The 14,297-nt window shown below is 38.3% G+C and overlaps 1 protein-coding gene across 1 annotated transcript in view; it reads right to left on the minus strand.

Annotated features, from left to right (window-relative positions):
• Positions 1 to 90: 90 nt before the first annotated feature.
• Positions 91 to 14,297, minus strand: part of LOC139724881 (ATP-binding cassette sub-family C member 9-like) — a 38,876-nt gene continuing 24,669 nt past the window's right edge. The window contains exons 17-31 of the mRNA XM_071636003.1: positions 10,284 to 10,492; positions 9,589 to 9,752; positions 8,693 to 8,762; positions 8,146 to 8,303; positions 7,619 to 7,711; positions 6,471 to 6,573; positions 5,892 to 6,005; positions 5,273 to 5,384; positions 4,463 to 4,590; positions 4,054 to 4,132; positions 3,094 to 3,202; positions 2,563 to 2,666; positions 1,570 to 1,703; positions 1,077 to 1,139; positions 91 to 528 (exon numbers count right to left, since the gene is read on the minus strand). Coding sequence (XP_071492104.1) covers positions 391 to 528; positions 1,077 to 1,139; positions 1,570 to 1,703; positions 2,563 to 2,666; positions 3,094 to 3,202; positions 4,054 to 4,132; positions 4,463 to 4,590; positions 5,273 to 5,384; positions 5,892 to 6,005; positions 6,471 to 6,573; positions 7,619 to 7,711; positions 8,146 to 8,303; positions 8,693 to 8,762; positions 9,589 to 9,752; positions 10,284 to 10,492 — 1,778 coding nt within the window. The 3' untranslated portion in view covers positions 91 to 390. The remainder of the gene's footprint in view (positions 529 to 1,076; positions 1,140 to 1,569; positions 1,704 to 2,562; positions 2,667 to 3,093; positions 3,203 to 4,053; positions 4,133 to 4,462; positions 4,591 to 5,272; positions 5,385 to 5,891; positions 6,006 to 6,470; positions 6,574 to 7,618; positions 7,712 to 8,145; positions 8,304 to 8,692; positions 8,763 to 9,588; positions 9,753 to 10,283; positions 10,493 to 14,297) is intronic.

The raw sequence follows: 14,297 nt of genomic DNA on the forward strand, positions 1-14,297 counted from the left end.
CACTAAAAAGGTTTTACTGTTTGCATAACGGAAATGTGGTGCAATTTCCATTGCCTATAATGAACGCATTACGCATAGCCATGTCTTGAAAATGCATTTACTGTATCTAGTACTGTAACTCGTCATTATTGAGGTAGGCAACCGCGCTCAGCTGATCATAATAATCATAACCGTAGATTCCACATCACTCCTGTATAATTTTACACTAATATCATTTCCACAAATCACAGGAGAAAGGTCAGCCAGTTAGAAGTAGAAAAAGCCTTCTGGGTATCAGGTAATCCTAATGCGCATGCGTGCCTGTGCATCATAGAAGACACTATTATTGTAGGGTTGAACAGCGTCTTTGAAAACAGAATGGTCAATCTTGCTTGCATTGGATGGCTTCATCTACTTTCCCGCCTTCACTAGCGAAGCAAACGTGCTGTCGTCGCGATCGAGAAGCACTGAAGGCGGGTCGAATTCCAGCACCTTTCCGTCACTGAGCGTCAGAATTGTGTCTGAACCCAAAATAGTTCCGACACGATGCTGTGACAAAAAAGAAAGAAAAAGAATCCCAAAGAATGTATTATCAAACATCTTTTCAATGTTGAATTACTTGTCAGATCTGTGACAACAACAATGTGTATGTGTGTGTGTGTGTGTGTGTGTGTGCATTTTCCCACTTCATTGTCAGGTGTTAACGGGTATGGAGTAGGACTGAACAACGAAATTATAATGTGCGTATCTCATCGAAACACAATCTTAATGTGGTTCTTTGATTTTGGTTGAGATCATACTAGCTACACTGTTGAAGACTGAAACTAGACTTACAAAATCATAAGAAGTAATTGAACTTATTCTATTCATATACAGAATACAAATTTGATAATCTAATTACATGGTGTGAGACACAACATTAATGAAAATGATGTATAAAGTATTATAGCCAGAGGTCAAATTTTCGGACTAGAATAATTCGCGCAGAGGGACTTTCTATGCCCTGATTCGAAATGCGACATCTCCCTGGAAATCAAGTCGAAGATGATTGAACGAAGAATATGTTGACTAAATTAATCGCTGATATAAAAACTTACCGCGATTGTTAGAACGGTTCTATCCGCAAAGACGTCTGACACGACATCTTGTATGATTCGATCCTGTCCAATGAAACATGAGACAATAAGAATACCCTAAAATCAGTTTTATGAAACATCGTATATTTAAGCTTAATTACGCAGATTTACAGGTGTGTTTCCTGAAAGCTTGTACGACGTACTCGTTCACAACCTCAGCGTTAGTTGAATGTAATTTTTCAGCAGATAGGAGTCAATAGACAGTTAGATATGTATAGTCGTCAGGGAGAACAATAACTTAAAAATATGTCGACATAAAGAAGTCCGTCGTGTTTAGTATAATAGATACGTTTCTTTTCTTTTTGGTGAGAATGGCGAGACATTGTTCATAGTTATTGTTATAAGCCTTCAAGTTCAGACTGACAAAAAGTTATACCATCAAATGCAAGCACATTATTCTTTTGAATTGCATTGCTTCGTTCCCTCCCCCTCCCATCCCTCCCCCGACGCTCACCGTTTCGTGATCGATCGATGCCGTTGCTTCATCCATGATGACGATCCGTGAGTTTCGGAGAAAAGCTCTAGCCAGACAGAAAAGCTGCCTCTGACCCACACTGAAGTTATCTCCTCCTTCCGTCACCTCATGATCTAAAGTAGGATAAAGCAACAATAACAATTCACGCATAGAAAAAAAAAGTGTACTCAAGAGAGGTGCTGTGCATATCTGTAAAAGTGTGACAATATTTTTGTGTATACCTGCTGTACTTTAGTGAGTGTGCGCTCAAGAAAGATGGGACATTCAAATTTGTTTATGATTAGGTCAAAGAATGATATCATGATAACAGGTATACAGGTTCAAGCGATTGACAGATGAATAAGATTTAAGGTAATTGCTGACAAAATACATGTAGGTCCTACATCCGAAGTCCTCTTTGCTGTACTGTATATTCATTAAGTTCTCCCTCCTTTGTTTTTACTATTTTCCCTTATTTTCCCCTTTTACTTCTTCTTCTTCTCTTTCTTCTTCATGTGATACGATGTGCTTAGTATACTGACTACTTCCAGTCAGTCTGAGGAATACATGGGTCGGCATCTTTCATTCGTATCCGCGGGTGAGAGCTCAATATGAAACATCCTGCTGGTTTCATCCATTTCTTCTAAATTACTCCAATATTTCTAGAGATATTGGACGTACACATGTGGAATATGATTCTATCACTGTCCTCTCCTCTACCTGAGGGGCAGAATGTTATGCTCTTAAAATTGATAGATATGTTACGCACAACATGTGCTACAGCTGGTCTAATTTGTACTGGAACCGATAATAAGATCTGCGGCAGCACACTGGTAGTACCATTCTACCTGGACCTCGATGTTACCACGGATGTTACACAGAAATCAAAATACAGTAGAAGTGCAACAATGCACACGCAAATGCCCTTTTTGTTTTGTCTAATGTAATTGTCATTGGGATTAGGGTAATGCTACTTCGGCACTTGATGCTTGCCTAAACCTTCATCCAATTCTGCCACGACATCTTTCAGTTGGGCAATTTCCAGCGCCTTCCACAGTTCGTCGTCCCTCTTACTCTTGGTTGGATCCAGATTGAGCCTGCATGGGCAATAAACGATAGGAAGAAAATGGATAAATTTTAAAAGTAATCGAGCAATGAACGAGAAACTACGTTGTCAGAACAATGGGGCAAGCAATGTTTGAGCCATTATAGTTGCGAGAGTTTGCAATAATTATGCAGCTGATGAGCACAGCAAAGGCGACTGCTATTACAATGTATATGCTGACTAACATTAGTCACACACACACATACACACACACACACACACACATACACACACACACACACACACACACACACACACACAAACACACATACACACAATCACTCGCGGCAGAAGTAGATTTATTTTGAGGATTTCAATCAAGACTTCAGTACGCTGTAAAAAATCTGTCCAAGGCAAGTATTGAGCAGGTTTTGCTCGGTGGGTAGGAATCATATTGAGGAAGTGAGGCAATTTTGAACCTGATTGTGCCCGTAAACATGAAGGCATCCTGGGGTATGATCGACAGACGCTGACGAAGTGTGATGAGGGGTATGGTGGCGATGTCCAGTCCGTCGATGACGATCCGACCTATGTTAATGAGAAAACAAAAAAAACGAACAGACTAGTAGACGATAATGTTTCAAACAACCTGAGAGAGAAAGCAGAAACTAACTCAGCAACAGCGTAGATGCGAGCTTGTCACAGCGAACACTTTTGAAGAAGAAAATTGAATGTAGGCCCTAATTTTTATCATCTCAATCCGACACGTGACCATGAGCCTTTGTGATGGCTATTCTCCAGTGTATATCAGGCCCCTATCAAATAGATCTTTGCCGCTTGCAGAGATCATGAGAAATATTACTCGATAAACTTCGATGACAAAGTGAAGATACAAAGGGTGGCCTGGTCGATCGCTTTCGTTTCTCAGACGTTAAAGGCGGGAAGAATGTCATTTCATACACTATGAATGGACAAGTTGTTTGACGTCGTTAGAAATGCAAGTCCCAGCGAAAAACGAATCAAAGATATCAAAACTTAGATTATAAACAAACTAAAGTAAGTGATTATACCACGCGTGATAACAGCGTAATGCAATTTGAGCACAGGGGAGCTGGTATGTAGACACTACTGTTGATTTTTAAGACACAAAAAGTTTTCCTCCTGTCAACCTGACATGTATATGATTGAAAAAAACAAACACCTCACTAAGTTTGCTGTCTCACGTCTAAAAACGCTTAAGAGATAGAAGGAAAACTTTGACATTTTTGTATTACTTTACGTAATATCAGTATGAACTGACAAGGTTTATATTAAGATACAGGATGCTACTTGATATAACATGTCGTAGAAATGGAAGAGCTGGGAAACGAAGCCTATATTTGTTGAAATAATATCAAAATGTGTAGAAGAATGAATGAATTAATAGTTGAGCATTATACCTTGAAACGTGTCAATAATCCTGAAAAGGGCAAGAGTGAGGGAAGATTTGCCGCTTCCTGTTCTTCCACAGATACCGAGCTGTTGATGAAAACAGATCAAGAACAAATTAGGAAACGACAGCAACATGTAATAGAAAAGAAAAATTTCATCTTCAAGACAGCATGCCAGATGATGATGCTTCATGGAGCAAAGTCAATTATTTCCAGATAGACGAGGGATACAAACACGAAGATCTAGGTGTATAAATCTCCCTACAGCAACCGCGACTTGCTACAATTGCATGCAGTTACCATGACAGCAGCCACGCAACGACCAATCAGCTGTAAGTAATTCGGCTGTCGTTTTTGTATGGTCATTGTAAGCATGGTATTTTCTTTTCCCGGGTAAACGGAGGCCTATGTCTCGTACCTTCTCCTTTTCTGGGATGTGCAGGGTGACTTCCTGCAGAACAGGATCCAGATCTTTGGCGTAGCGTACGCTGATGTTTTCTAGATTTATATCGCCTTTGTCTGGCCACGATCTGGGAGGCTCGATACCTAAAGTTTGATTTAAAAAAGATGGGCAAGATAAATAAATGTGTGGTGACAAAATAGAATATTATTTAATAAAAAAGAATGACAAGTGGAATAACTTGATGAATTCAGGCTAGTCACGTTTATACGTAGAGAAAGATGAATATCTGAATAGAGATAAGGAGAGAGAGCGAGATAGACATAGATAAATAGATATAGGCAGACAGTCTTACTGGCTATTCTCTTCAAATCTTCTTTTTATACATTTATACCCTGACTAATTGATATGTTTTCTATTATAGTGATGATATTAAGTTTGCGACTTTACTATTAAATGTACGTCGAAGTTCGACATATGTCCTACCGCCTGTAAGTCATTTCTATATGATACTGTATGTCTAAAGACACGACGTACAGCATTAATAGGCCTATGTTTTTAAGTGTGCTAGTTGGAGAAATATATTGTGACAACACAGTGTTTACCTTGAATGATTCTTCGCATTTAGATAGATTGATCAAATTAACGTATGTGGGTGTGGATGACGTCATAAAAGTTTTTAAAGATGTCATAATGCAGTGCATATCAACGGAGAGGAAGAACGACGGAGAGACAGAGGGAGAAGGAATGGGAGAGGAGAGAGAGAGAAAAAAAGGATGAGGAGAAAAAGAAAGAAGAGAGAGAAGAGAGAGAATTGTATAGGCTTACCATCGTAGTCTTCAGTAGGAACCTCAGTGTAATACTGCACTCTCTCGACAGCATTCATTTGCAGTTCTAAATCTGCCGCTGCTCGAACGACAAGATTCATATAGAGCGAGATCTGCGAACAGAAATAACAATGGTGAGCTTATAGCAGAATGGCATAATATTTCAATCAAAAGAACAAACGAAAAAGTACAGATTAGATTTGTCAAAACATACCTGAATCACAAATATGTTTTCTTAATGAGACAGCAAACATCATGGAACCAGCAGCACCTACAAGATTACCCACCTTTGCCATTTTCTTATCAACGCAAAATGTAACAAATCTTTCTCGTCGAACTTGCAGATACATAGGTACCTGCATGACATCATTGAAATATCACATCATTGGAAGTCATCAAAAGAAAAACCACAACAAACCATAAGGTTAAACGAGACATTTATTGATAGGTATAATACACTGCAAATTTGGTGCTGTTTTCGTTTAGATCGGAGCATAATAAGCCAGAGATTTGGACAATGAAATTGTTCACAATGTGTACATCTGTATCATAATTGATCTGGTTGTTATGACAGAGGAAAATCTTGTTATATCAGTGCACATCGTACAAAATAACCTTACCTCGAGCGAATAGGAAATAACTAGACCCACATAGCTTGAATCCAATCCACCGTTGAGGGCAGCGAGCACTGACGCGAGACTCGACATAAGTACAGCCAGAGCACCCAGGTAATCCTATCGTTGCACAGATTGAGGAGAGTTAGCAAAGCTTTGCTTTATTTTTCCTTCTTCCTTTTTCATTTTGTGCATCCGACTGATTCAAATATATAATTACACAATAATCATTCTTTGTTTCCAATCTCACTGTCGGACAAGGAATGGCACATGTGCGTCACTGTTCTATCTTGATTTTTGTTTATCATACATGATTACAATAAGTGTCCATTGATTCAAAGGGGAAATTGTTATTATCATTATTATTATTATTATTATTATTATTATTATTATTATTATTATTATTATTATCAATATAAGGATAAGAAGAAGAAGAAGACGAACAAAAAAAAAAACCAGACTACAAGGAGAACAATCTGGAGCCAAAGGGTGTTAATACATTATTCATGACTGGAAATAGTTACGAATTCAAGCTTTTGTGTCAGATATCGTTCTAAAGTCTTGTGGTGTGTAAAGAAAACTTACCAAACGTATTGCCACCCATCGCTGGGCAGTAACGAGATAGAGAAAAACTGCGTTATTTTTTAGAATACGCTCTATGGCTATGTTGAAAAATCTCTTTTCGTCTCTGAAAATATAAGAAGAAAGAGTTTCAAAGAAATTAATAATGATGACAACAGCTGAAATGATATTAAGGATGTAATATTGGAGAAAGTTTGCTTCTCTGTAGTAGCCTGTGGATTTGAATTATAGTGCCAAGGCCCTTTTTCTGATATTATCATTGGGTTTGTTTAGTTTGTCCACGTGCGATAAAAGAAATACTTTATTCATCCACATGATTTTTAAGTACCGAAGTGATAATGTCAGAGTCTTTGTTACTTATGGCATAGGTGAGGAACCAAGTGAGCGCGTAAACACTCGGGGATCATGGCGATGTCATGGCGCCATATTACTTTGGTACTCTACACGGTCGTCACAGAAGAAATTTTAAAATGGCATGGTATGAATTGAGAAGATACTACGTTCTTTTTTCATTTATTGTATTTAAACTATCAAGTTCTTATTCTGAATTTCCACGTATGTTGATATTACTTCAACGCCATGATTTTTATATTTTTCGCTTGAAACACTTAACGGAATATGATTATCATAATTATTATCATTATATCATTGTAATGATAATAATAAAACACTAAATATTATATCATGATATACTATTACATCACAAAACATTATATCATCCTCTCGTCTTCATTATATTGACAATTCTGAATTTCAATGCATGCTTTGTAATGAATAAGGATTAGTTGGAACTGGTAATGATAATTAATTCTGCGCAAAATAGCTTAAAGCTTATGTCATTTTGAGAAAGGAATATAAACTTTGTTCTTGTAAATTTAAAGCTTACTTATAGATTCCAATTCATTGATTTTTGAAAATTCTGCAACTAAAACAAACAATACACTATATGAACAAGAACGAGATCAAGACCGTTTAGTGAGACTGAATTTTGTACTTTACCCTATGAAAAACTGTAATACAGGTAGTACAACTCATGCTTTATAAACAAACAAACACATCACCAAAATACTGATAAGAAGTCTCTTAGACCAGTTGAGTTAAAGTTGATACTAACGTTGATTAATGGACAAGAGTAGATTGATTGGACTTACTGAAAAGCCCTGATGGTCGGCAGCCCGCCCAGGGTTTCAGAGAAGTGTGCAAAAATCGGCGATCGAGTCACGCTCTCGTTGCGCTGCAGCTCCCTGCACAATGTAAAGAGGTGAAATGTATCGTGTATTGATGCGTAGGAACATGCAAACTGTGACCTTTTGTTATCTTTTTTTCATATACTGTATTGAAAGCGGAACGCAGACATTGATTGAACTGAACTGAACTGAACTGAACATGCGTGAATGATATACACATATACATACACATGCACACAACATGTGACTGTAATCAGGTAATATGTATGCATATAAACATACATAAAGATTTAATTCATTATAAAGATTATGTAATTACATATCATGATTACATACAGTAGATTCATGTGTGACTACTTACATCACGTCTTTAATTATTGGAACTGTTTCCTTACGATTTGTGGATTTGTGTAAGTATAAAAGGGAATGCCAAGTCTCAACTCGTTATACTGACGTTATAGAAGAGTAAACAGGAACACTGTTTCTGTTACCTTGAAGTAATGATGTAATACACGAGCAGTAAGGCGAATGCCACGAGGATCGGGACCATGAAGCTAACGAACAGGTAGTTGGCGGCGATGATGACCACGAAAGATGACAGGACTTGGGAAGCCAGATTTATAATGGTCCGAATGGTTTGCAGCAACCGCTGTTTCAAATCAATACGACCCATATGGATATTGGTATGAACTGCCTAGTAAATCTGCCACATGTTCTATGCTACAAAGTTTAAAAACGTGAACGCTCCAAAATGTTTGTATTTCAACAGCTATGGTCGTATGCAGTCCACTTAACACTTACGTCACATTAAATCTCGAAATGGAACTGCATTTCTTAGGGGGTGTTGCAAGAAAGTTGCAATTAATTGCAAGCTCCCTTCTTGCAACTGCAAGTTGCGATTGATTGCAAGTTGCAATAGATCTATTTATTGCAAAGTTTGCAATAGATTTTGCAATAGATTGCAACTCGACTTTCTTGCAACACCCCCTTAGATTGGTAATTACTTTTTTTTTACAGTGTGCTCTTATTTCTGCTTACTTGATCGATGTACTGTGTGTCTGTTGACAGCCTGTTGAGAATTCGTCCCGTTGGTGTCGTGTCAAAGAAACTGGAGAGAAGAAATACCCAATAGTTTTCAACATTCCTGACAACTATTATGATACTCAGTGATGGCTGGCCGTTAAAGCGTCTAATCTCATTTGTACATACAGTAAGTATTCTGTGATTCACGACGATATAAGCATTAAAAGGAGCATGAAGAATACATCCAATCTTAAGTTTAACTTAGCTGAATTCATCTCCAAACAATCCATGTTTTGTTGATATTCTTTATGACATCACCTGCTAATTAACATGATTAAGAAATTTTTCGACATCACTCATTTTATTCATAGGAGCGTGAATAATACATCAAATCTAAAGCTTAGCTTTACCGACTTTATCTCCAAATAATCCATAGTTTCTTGATATTTTTATCTCCCATCGCATCTGCTCATTGAGACAATTATATTTTTGACATAAAATCGTTTTCTTTTATATTGATCAAATAAAAAGATAAATGGCTACATACATTCCTTAAGGCATTACTCAGTTTCGTGGTGTGTCTAACAATCTCGAAAAAGCTATACAAGACATTGTGTGTGTGTGTGGGGGGGGGGCGCAATCCACAAGCTTTGCTTTTCAGTGGGTCCCCCATTTCTATCCTCTGATTGACGTATCATTACATTATGATGCTTATTTGTATGAACCCATTCTAAAGTATAATGTACCCCCTTTTTATTGACTACTTACATGACTTATGTTGAAATTTTTTACTTTTACCACTGTGCATATCTTATGTTATTGATGATGTTGCGAGGGAGAAAAATTGAATGAATTGAAACAAAAAATGAATGAATGAAGACAGTAACGTCATTTCGACCCAGTTTCCTCACCGCATAGGTATTGAAATGATGTTGTCCAGCATGCTGATATGCATGTGTTTAGCCGCGAAGAACACGCCACAAGTGATGGCCATGACTGAAAACACTCGCATTATGATGTTCCCCACTGAGAGCGCAGCGTAGATTGAGATGTAGTAGTCGGTGTCTTCCAGAGCCTCTTGCTCCTGAGTGGAAGAATAAACACAATGATGCTTTTGTCCCAAATTATGGATTATATTTCAAGTTATGAAATAAAAATCAATATTATGGTAAAGTCTGATAAGGATAACTACAATGATTCTTTGACATTTCTCTTCGATAATGAGAGGAAAGCATGACACTTGTATGCCTAATTTCGCAGCAGATCTAATAAAGGTCGGTGCCGCGGAACGTTTTCCAAGGGGGGTGGGGAGCAAGGGTCACTGGTAGCCCTATTTCTGCTTAGATGGGAAGAATCTAGGAACTATGTATGATCATCTGTAGATGACCCTATAAATAATCAAGGTGATAGTTATTTAATCGAACAAAAATGACATCAATAATTCGTTTGTCAATTTGTTGCAGTTGCTTTTATACAAGGAGAAATTTTCAGGTATGGACAACAAAAAAGAAACAATAATCTTGTAAGTGACAAACTATCAGCAATATAGCGTGGTAAGGCAAATGGAGTATATCGCCTTCACTGTATTGAATGAGGTTACACGAACCTGTGTTTTATTCAAACCCACGCCGATTTCAGACCACTCAGCCAGCCAGAAATTGGTTCCAACTTGCAATGCCGCCCTCATGAGCACTGTGAGAATCATGAGGATGGCGACGCAGTAATTCATGGCTTTGCAGTAGGCTAGGTAGACCTTGTATGAGACTGATCCCCTCTCTCGATCTTCCGTCACGATTAGTCGACCTTTCTCCGTTTCTTTATAGGACGAAAAAACTGAACAATGTCAGATGTGGTTCGTAGTAACTCCAATTTCTGAGAAGATAGTCTAGCGGATATAGACCACATATAGGGTGAATCATGCACATTATGGTAAAAGCACCATACTTGGTACACATGTACATGATGCCAATACAAGTCATTTCTGATATGGAAGCCACTCTGATTCTGCCTGTGGCGGCCGTGGCGGCCATTTTTCAAAATGGCCGCCATGTGATATAGCAATGCTGTGTATTTTGGAAACTATAAGTCCGATTGTCGTGATTCTTGTACCAAAGTATGGGTTTTGAGGGTCAAGGATTCCAATAGAATAATTTTTGAGAGGATAAAACCATGGCAACCTACTTATTGGTGGCCATTTTGAAAAAATATGGCCACCATGCTAGATATAACATATCCTTAAAATGTATGGACAAAGGGTCATGACTCTGGTACCAACTTATATGTTTTTGGGGTCAAGGATTCTGATAAATTCAACTGTAAGTGAATATGAATCGTTTCATCCTACGTTTTGGCGGCCATTTTAATAAATATGGCTGCCATACAACAGATAATGAATATTGTATATCTTCGAACTCAAAAGATATATAATCCCGATTCAAGTGTAAAAGTATAGTTTTTGGGTGAAGGTTTTCAATATAATGATGTTTTAGCAAAGTGAATAGGTTCATCACATCCTTTGTTTTGGCGGCCATTTAATAAATATGGCCTCCCTCCAGTTAAACATGGCTGCCGCTCTACATTCTATTCATATATCTTTAAAACCAATGGATGCATCTTCATGATTCTGGAACAAAAATATGTTTTTGAGATTCATTTATTTAAATGGATACATCTTTTCGTGTATACAACCATTGCATCCTATGTTTTGGCTGCCATTTTAAAACATGGCCACCGCAATATATACTTTACTGTACGTCTTTGAAACTAATTGGGGTCAATGATTTTAAACAAGCATTTGTTGATAAATAGAACTAACACATTTCGTTTTCATGTCCATTTTGATAAATATGACTGCTGCACTACATAGAGTATGCACACACACACACACACACACACACATATTATATACAGTGTGGCCTAGAATTAACGGAAACGCGAGTTTTCGCATATATCTGCACATTTGCATTACTTTGATGCCAAAATGAATGACATAGAGTTGTAGAGAATTTATCTAGAAGAAGAATGACACCAAAATCCCTCGATTTGGTTGAGTAGTTTTCATTCTGCAGATGTTTTTGTAAAGACGGATCGAGCGTAAATTTCTTAGCTCAATTCAACAAATTTCAGCATCGAACAAAAGCCACTGCCTTGGGAGACTAACAAAGAATCGAGGCCGCACATCACAATGTGGAATGCTTGAATAGGATTATTGTCGAAAATAGACCTTCAATTGTTGAGTAGTCTCCGTTGCTGAGCTTTGATAAAATAAAGTAAGAAATTAATGATTAACAAAAACATGTCTAGAAAGAAAAGTACTCAACCAAATTGGACAATTTCGTTTTGGTTTTGAAAAAATATTCGTTTCCATTTTCTGAGGGGCCAACCTGTAGTGTATATATTATATACAGGCGCGCCGGAAGCAGTTTTGGATTGGGGGGGCAAACATTGGAGGGGGCTCAAGATTAGACCATGCATATTATGTTACACAATATACACATACACACACACACACACGCACACGCACACACATCTATTATATATATATATATATATATATATATATGTAAAGTGGCGTACGGTGGGTCGAAACATAGGGGGAACCATAAAGTAATTTCGACGGGCTGTATGCTTGTGCGTGTGTGCGTGAGCAATAATGGGACTACAATACATTGCGGAATGTGATACATTCAACAACGCAGTCATTGAGGAACATTGTAAATTTTCCTTACATGGATTCTGGAATGACGGTGTGAAACGATCGACAAATTATACTGTCAGCAACATAAGGTGAATGGCATAACAATAAAATGCGAGCGAGCGAAGCGAGCGAGCTTGAAAATTTTGATATTCTGCAGTTCCAAAACTGGAGTTTTGTAGCTATATATTTCGTTTTGGAAATAAATGGGAGCGCATCGGGTTCAACTGCTGGCAATTATTGGCAGCAACATTAGGAGAATGGCATAACGATTCAATGCGAGCGAGCGAAGCGAGCAAGCTTGAAAATTTTGACATTCTACAGTCCAAAAAAGGGGTTTGTAGCTGGGGGGGCATCGGGCGCAACTGCTGGCAATTACTGGCAGGTAACGTTAGGAGAGTGGCATAACGATTCAATGCGAGCGAGCGAAGCGAACGAGCTTGAAAATTTTGACATGTTACAGTCCAAAAACTCCGTTTGTAGCTATATCTTCGCTTTGGAAATTAAGGGGGGCATCGGGCGCAACTGCTGGCAATTACTGGCAGCAACGTTAGGAGAGTGGCATAACGATTCAATGCGAGCGAGCGAAGCGAGCGAGCTTGAAAATTTTGACATGTTACAGTCCAAAAACTCCCGTTTGTAACTATACCTTTCGCGTTGGAAATTAAGGGGGGCATCGGGCGCAACTGCTGGCAATTACTGGCAGCAACGTTAGGAGAGTGGCATAACGATTCAATGCGAGCGAGCGAAGCGAGCGAGCTTGAAATTCTGACATTTTACAGTCCCAAAACTCCCGTTTGTAGCTATATTTTATCTTTCGCTTTGGAAATTAAGGGGTAGGGCATCGGGCGCAACTACTGGCAATTACTGTCAGCAACATTAGGAGAATGGCATAACGATTCAATGCGAGCGAGCTTGAAATTTTTGACATTCTAGAGTCCAACAACTGCCGTCGTAGCTATGTTTTTCGCTTTAGAAATTAAGGGGGAGGCGCACCGGGCTCAACTGCTGGATGCGAGCGAGCGAAGCGAGCGAGCTTGAAAATTTTGACATTTTACAGTCCAAAAGCTGCCGTTTGTAGCCATATTTTTTCCCTTTTATTCATATATATACATATTTATTTTATTTTCTTTGTTTATTTATTTATTTTTATTATTTTTTTTTTGGGGGGGGGGGGGCAAAAATGCGTTTTGCCCCCCCACTTTTTGGATTGGGGGGGGGGGGGGGGGTGGCCGCCGGCCGCCCCCCCCCCCTGCCCCCCCCCCCCCCCCCCCACTTCCGGCGCCTATGATTATATATACACCCTCACTTGCCATATGTATTGTCCCATTGACAAGAATCGTTCACCTATTATTGGTAAATGAACCTCCTATGTTGTTGCGGCGTTTAGTTCTTTATTGTTCATTGATTGTTGTTGATTGACCATACCTCTATCACATTCACTATTCAAGTAGGTATTGAACATCACATAAGTACAATTGTTGCATACCTAGAATACTAAAGATAATTATGTTGAATATCAAAGGCAGAATAAAATGGTGAGAATGGAATAGAAGACTTTCCCCCCAATTTTGGATGCATAGACAGGAGAGTACAATTAGTGTACTGTCATAGTTTCCAGCCACAAAGACATGATAATTGAAGTCTTATAAGACCTACTGATTTCTAAAGGTTTTTTTTTTTCAGTTCTTGATCATTATTTCATAGTATGACCCTTGTCAAAACAGTTACACAACATTATAAGAAATCATATGAAGGAATCGAATTAGCTCTGACAATCCAAAACAATTATTGTTCCTGATCATCCATTGATGAGCGGTGATGAACGTGAATGCATATATAGATGCAGGTGCGCTTTAGAGAACTTCTTCAGTATTTCTACTGGTGCCGGTAAGTAAGATCGATTTACTGAATATTTTATTCTGC

This window comes from Diadema antillarum, unplaced genomic scaffold (assembly GCF_040938485.1).
Source record: "Diadema antillarum isolate AM-2024a unplaced genomic scaffold, OU_Dant_1.0 seq00000002_RagTag, whole genome shotgun sequence".
Lineage (NCBI taxonomy): Eukaryota > Metazoa > Echinodermata > Echinoidea > Diadematoida > Diadematidae > Diadema > Diadema antillarum.